The sequence below is a fragment of the Berkeleyomyces rouxiae genome (assembly GCF_048999995.1).
Source record: "Berkeleyomyces rouxiae strain 22BRR77 chromosome Unknown BrBRR77_ptg000009l, whole genome shotgun sequence".
Taxonomy (NCBI): Eukaryota; Fungi; Ascomycota; class Sordariomycetes; order Microascales; family Ceratocystidaceae; genus Berkeleyomyces; species Berkeleyomyces rouxiae.
This window is the reverse complement of record NW_027396499.1, coordinates 1160257-1165263: the sequence shown is the minus strand read 5'-3', so window position 1 is coordinate 1165263 and position 5007 is coordinate 1160257. Positions and strand designations below refer to the sequence as shown.

The window sequence follows — 5007 nt, the reverse complement described above, 5'->3', positions numbered from 1 at the left end:
CTAAAAAGACGCCAGACGACGCGGGGTCGCAAACACCACAGGCGAGCGGCACATGTTAGAGCCTGCCATAGACCGAGGGGGGGGCGACACCGGGCACATGGCACCCGGCATCCGGCTGCTCATAACGCCGCTACCGCTTGCTCCGTAAGCAAATGTTTTGGCGCGGGAAAAGGCAGGGGCTTTGCGGGACTTGAGGCGGTCAAGCTCACGCTCGCAGGTACGTTCATGAGCCTTGTCAAGCATCTCGACGTAGTTTTGGGGGTAGCAACGGCTGGGATGGTTTTCAAAGAACTTGCTATATCCACCTTCGAGAATGTACACCTCGGGGTACGTTAGACGAGGGTAGCTTTCACGGTTGACATCACGATCGCGAGCGCGCACATGACGAGCCATCATGGGAGCACGATGGGCAGAATACTCGCAGTGAAAGATGAGAAGAGAACGACCAGCAATGGGGGTGTCGAAAAGCTGCTTAGTGAGAAGCTCCTTGTTGTTGTAGTTGACGGCACCATCAATGTGGCCACCCTCGTACTCGTACTCGAAGCGGCAGTCGATGACCATCTTGCCATCGTAGTTAGCGCTGAACTTTCCATCTAGTACGTCCATCATAGTCTCCTTGGTGATGCGGGGAATCGAGTCGGTAGGGTCGTCAAGGAGGAAGTGAGGCAGCGTGGGCTCACTGGGGGCCGGAGCATCATCCACAGTATCCATGACAGACTCAAGAGCGGCAGTCAACTCAGTACCACAGACCGGAGGAACAGGTATCACGGTGGAAGAGGGCTGGAGGCCAGTGAAGGTCATCGCAGCGGTGGTAGGCGCCGTGGGGGGGATGATGGCCGGGCCAGGCTCAACACGAGGACGCATGAGTTCCTCGGCACTTCCAAACATGCTCAAGGTGCGGCGAAATTGTTTACGGGAGCGAGAGAATGGGTTCGAAGGACGACGGACATGGCTAATTGGAGAGCCTGAGTTGCGGGCAACAGAGCGGATGTCGCCGTTGAGAGACTGAAGAGACGCACGGGAGCGGAACATGGGCGGAGCAATGGGCATAGTAACAATGGAGGCGGCGGGGGCGTAGCTAGAGGCATTGCTTGAAGCAGTCTGAGGGCGAGTAGAGGTGGCAGAGATGAACGAAGGCACACCCTCCTCGGCATCAGACACATTGAACGAGCTGTCGAAAGAAGTCTCATCAACGGCCAGAGACGAGTAAGAGCTCATGCGCGACAGACGACCACCCTCGCCACTAACGAGGCTGCTGGTGCTGCTGTTAGAGGCGGCGAAGGACGAGGCCGACGACAAAGCGCCGAAGCGGAAGGGCTGGGAATCGCGGTGCAGAGAGTATCCTTTGGCACGAGACAGAGAGCCACGGCGGGGAATGGAGCGGCAGCTGGATCAAAGGGAGCATTAGCAAGAGTGGGGCAATGACAGGTGTGGATGGATTGACGGTAGGAATCAGGAACACCAAGTGCTGCTAAAAGGGAGGGGTGGATCAGGCACAGGAACAGGCGAGGACATCAGACACAATTGTGTCTAAGAAAATAACCAGGGCACAAAACTCACTCCTGACCAACATTGATGCTGCCGGTATACGAAGGCTGACGCTGCATACACTGCAGAGGCGAGTCCAACATCAAGGAGTCCTCATCGTCGCCAAAGTCCTCGTCAGAATCTAGGTCCAGGTCGATATCGAGGTCGTCGTCGTCATCGCCAATGTCAAACGAAGGCGAAGCCATCATCATGGCATCTAGCGAGGCGGCAGGCGGGGCCAAGGTACGGCAAGGTGTGTTGGTGGGCAGCGACGGGCTCGAGGTGGTGTTGTTGTTGTTGATGGCAGGCAGGCAGCGCGGGGACGAGAGGAGAGAGCCCTGGTTGGCGGCAATGTAGTTGGCTAGAGAAGGTTAGCTGGCAATGTAATTAAGTGCGCAACAAGGCATGCTCGCCGAGACTCACCACGGGAATTTGACGTGGCCGAGGAGAACAGGGTACGGCGGGGAGTAGGGAATCTCGGGCTGTTTCCATTGTCGAGGCCCAGGTTCTGGGACATGTCGGCGGCAAGACTGGCGGCGGGCGAGGAGCCACGAACATCCTTGAGGCTCAGGAAGTCGGTGTTTCCACTGCTCGCTCTCTGCAGCTGCTCCCGCAAGCTCATAGTAGCGGAAGAAGCGGCACTGAAGCGAGGAAAGCGAAAGTCACGCTGGACGAAGGGAAACTGGCCGTTGCGGAGGAGAGGCGACTGTTGAAAGGCCGCTAAAGGTGATGAGGCGTCCATGGTTGGTGTGAGTAGTCGGGTTTGTGGAAAGTCAAATATAGGCTTGTACGGTGGGACGGGGTGCTATTTGAATGGACACGGCAATGACATGGAAAAGACAATGGGCGTCAAACGATGCAATAGACAATTGTAAAAAACGACGTCGTATGTGAGTTGATGGCTGATGTCGCAAATTATCTGAGCGACAGAGACTCGAAAAGAGATTAGTTTTAGCAACTTATACAAGTATTCGTCTGTGGATGCATCAAAAGGACTTCAAGTAGGCTGCCAAATTTAGAGATTCGAGGCTAAGAGTGTGAAAGAAGACGATGTTGAAAGGCAGGCCAGCAATAGAAAGAGCACCCAGACGAAGCAGAAACGAAGCTAGACAACAGCGATCTCAATGAACAAAGAACAAGGCACTGCAGTGGAGTCCAAAATAGAACATCGGCACGAACAGTGTTCACGAGGCAGAGAGGCAGAGAGATGCGGCTCGTTGATGGGCTAGAAAACGAATAGTCACGGGTCAAGGTGCTGTTGTTCTTGGGTGAGCCTGTGATGGGGGCTTGGGTGAAAAAAGAGGCAGACAGAAGAATAGAAGCAGGTGATTGTAGTAGTTAATCCCCAAGAAGCTCAAGAGCCAGGCTCTGACGTGAGAAAAGAAGAACCAGCGGATAGCCTCCAAGCGGGTCACGACGTAGTTTTGTAGCTGCGTCACTTTTTTCTTGTTCTTTTCTCGACGCCAGAGGGTGTTTTTTTCTGTATTTTTTCGATGCACCTTATTTTTCGTACCCTCGATCAAAGCATAGACCTTGGATGCGACTCCAGCGTCTTGATTCGTTTCCTTTTCGACTGGGGTGGGGGGAAGGGGTGTGTGGTCTGGCTGGAGCATATAGGAGTACAGACATACAGGCACTTGTCTATAGCCAACATCCTAGCATCCTGGGAGGATAGCAACGTACCGAGGGGCCTTATTATCTATCAGCCAGCAGTTGTCGTAGTAGCTATCGTGGTTGTCGTCGGCGTTGCTGCGTGGAGGAGAGTCGAGAGCACTGCGGGAACGAAGCGAGCAGAGGCCTGAACGTCCTGGCAACGGGGACAGTTGCGATATAAAGAAAAACGCAAAAACTCGGTGCGGCTCGTAGAAATGCAGCCAAAAGAAGCAGGTAAAAAGAAGGGTTAACTAACAAAAACAGGGAAGAATGGTACTTTGTATGGTATGCTGGGACAAGCACGTTAAAGTGAACCGTCGGCGCAGCGTAGCGCAGGCCAGGTACAGCGAGCTCCGAAAGGTGGTCAGCAAGGGAGGCGCAGAAATGTCGAGTGGGCGAGAGAAAGGCTGAAAAAAAGAATAGGCGAAGGACTTGGAGACCAAGGCCGAGATAGAATGACGATGGAGGATGGCTGAAAATTGGTGATAGCAGATGGACAGGAAGAATGGGCATGATCGTTGGCAGAGGAGAAAAACTTTTCGCTCTGACTTTGTGCGTGAGGGGCGGGCACAAAGGTTCTTTTATTCAGCGTGCCTCTAATAGGCAGTTGCCCTACGATGTGAAGATGTGGTGAGGCAGAAGCAGCATATTCACTGTGGTAGTTGCCTACTTGAGAGTGCAGCGTCTATGTTAGGCAATGGCACTCTGTGTTGGTGTTGGTACATATTGGTAACTACTGGTGTAGGTTAGGGCCTACTTGTGTAAATACAATAAACTCCTTGACTGTATACTTTACTGTGTGACTGCCACGCCCACTCCCACACGCCTCTCTGCCGCACGCTAGTCCCACGGTGGTTTTTGCACTGTATCACACTGTCGTTCTTTTCTTGCCCTGTTCCTGTCTGTTCCTGTCTCTCCATCCATCCATCCATCCTCTTTCTGTTGCTCCCTTGGCTTGGTCCTTGTCGGTTGGCCCAGTAAACCAAGCGCTCGCTCACAGGCTCACAGTTGCTCAGAAGCATCCCCACTTTTGTTTTCCTGTGTGCTGACCGAAACGCTCATGTTCATTTAGCTAAGGTTTACACTCAGACTCAGGCAAGAAAGAAGAGGTAAAAGAAAAAGTGGCACCCTGGTACCTCGCTGTGGAAGCATGTAAAAGCGGGTCTCCTTTTCGGTACCTGACGCCATACGGTAGAGGCACCGACAGGGAATGTACACACATGTGTTCTTGCTCTATGCTCTCTTGCGCAGTTTCCCGTTGCTATGTTTTTATTCTCCCGTTTTGAGGCAGAGCCCCACTTTCTGAAATCCCCAGTACACATGAGCAGCAGTAACGATACAAGTTACAAGATACAAGTCCACATGTATCGCGAAATAAAAAAAATTCTTGTTTGGAGGAGAAACCCCTCGCTATAGCTCAGCGCGCTACTAGAGTAGCCGCCTAATGCCACTGTATGCTTTTTGTATGCTCTCTTGGGCGCCCGAGCTGCCAATGGCTCGCCAGACCAACAGCGTCTTGCCCATCCGCATAAATCTCTGTTTCGCAGTCATTCAATCCTCCAGTCTCTCCCCATCATCCCAACTATCACGATCCCCCTCGCCTTTCCTTGCGGTGTCTCACGCCCCCTCCCCCCTTCGAATCCCAAACTCTGGTGGGTGACATAGTGTGGTTTCTTGTTTGCGGGAGCGCTTTTTACCGGCGGTTGCTGTTACTCCCTATGAATCACAGATCACAGATCAAGGTTGAGTGCAAGCAAGCATGTACACCCTGGCTGACTGACCCCTACAAGCACACTTCGCTTTGCACCGAGAGACGGAGAAAAAAAA

General features: G+C 53.0%; 1 protein-coding gene across 1 annotated transcript; it reads right to left on the bottom strand.

Moving 5' to 3' along the window:
- Nucleotides 1–2149, bottom strand: BROUX77_006909 (uncharacterized protein; the record flags this gene model as incomplete). The annotated part of the gene is made up of 3 exons (XM_073751946.1): nucleotides 1–1387; nucleotides 1561–1888; nucleotides 1951–2149. 3 exons carry the CDS (start codon nucleotides 2147–2149, stop codon nucleotides 1–3), a joined length of 1914 nt encoding a protein of 637 aa, XP_073603056.1.
- Between the last annotated feature and the right edge of the window lie 2858 nt (nucleotides 2150–5007).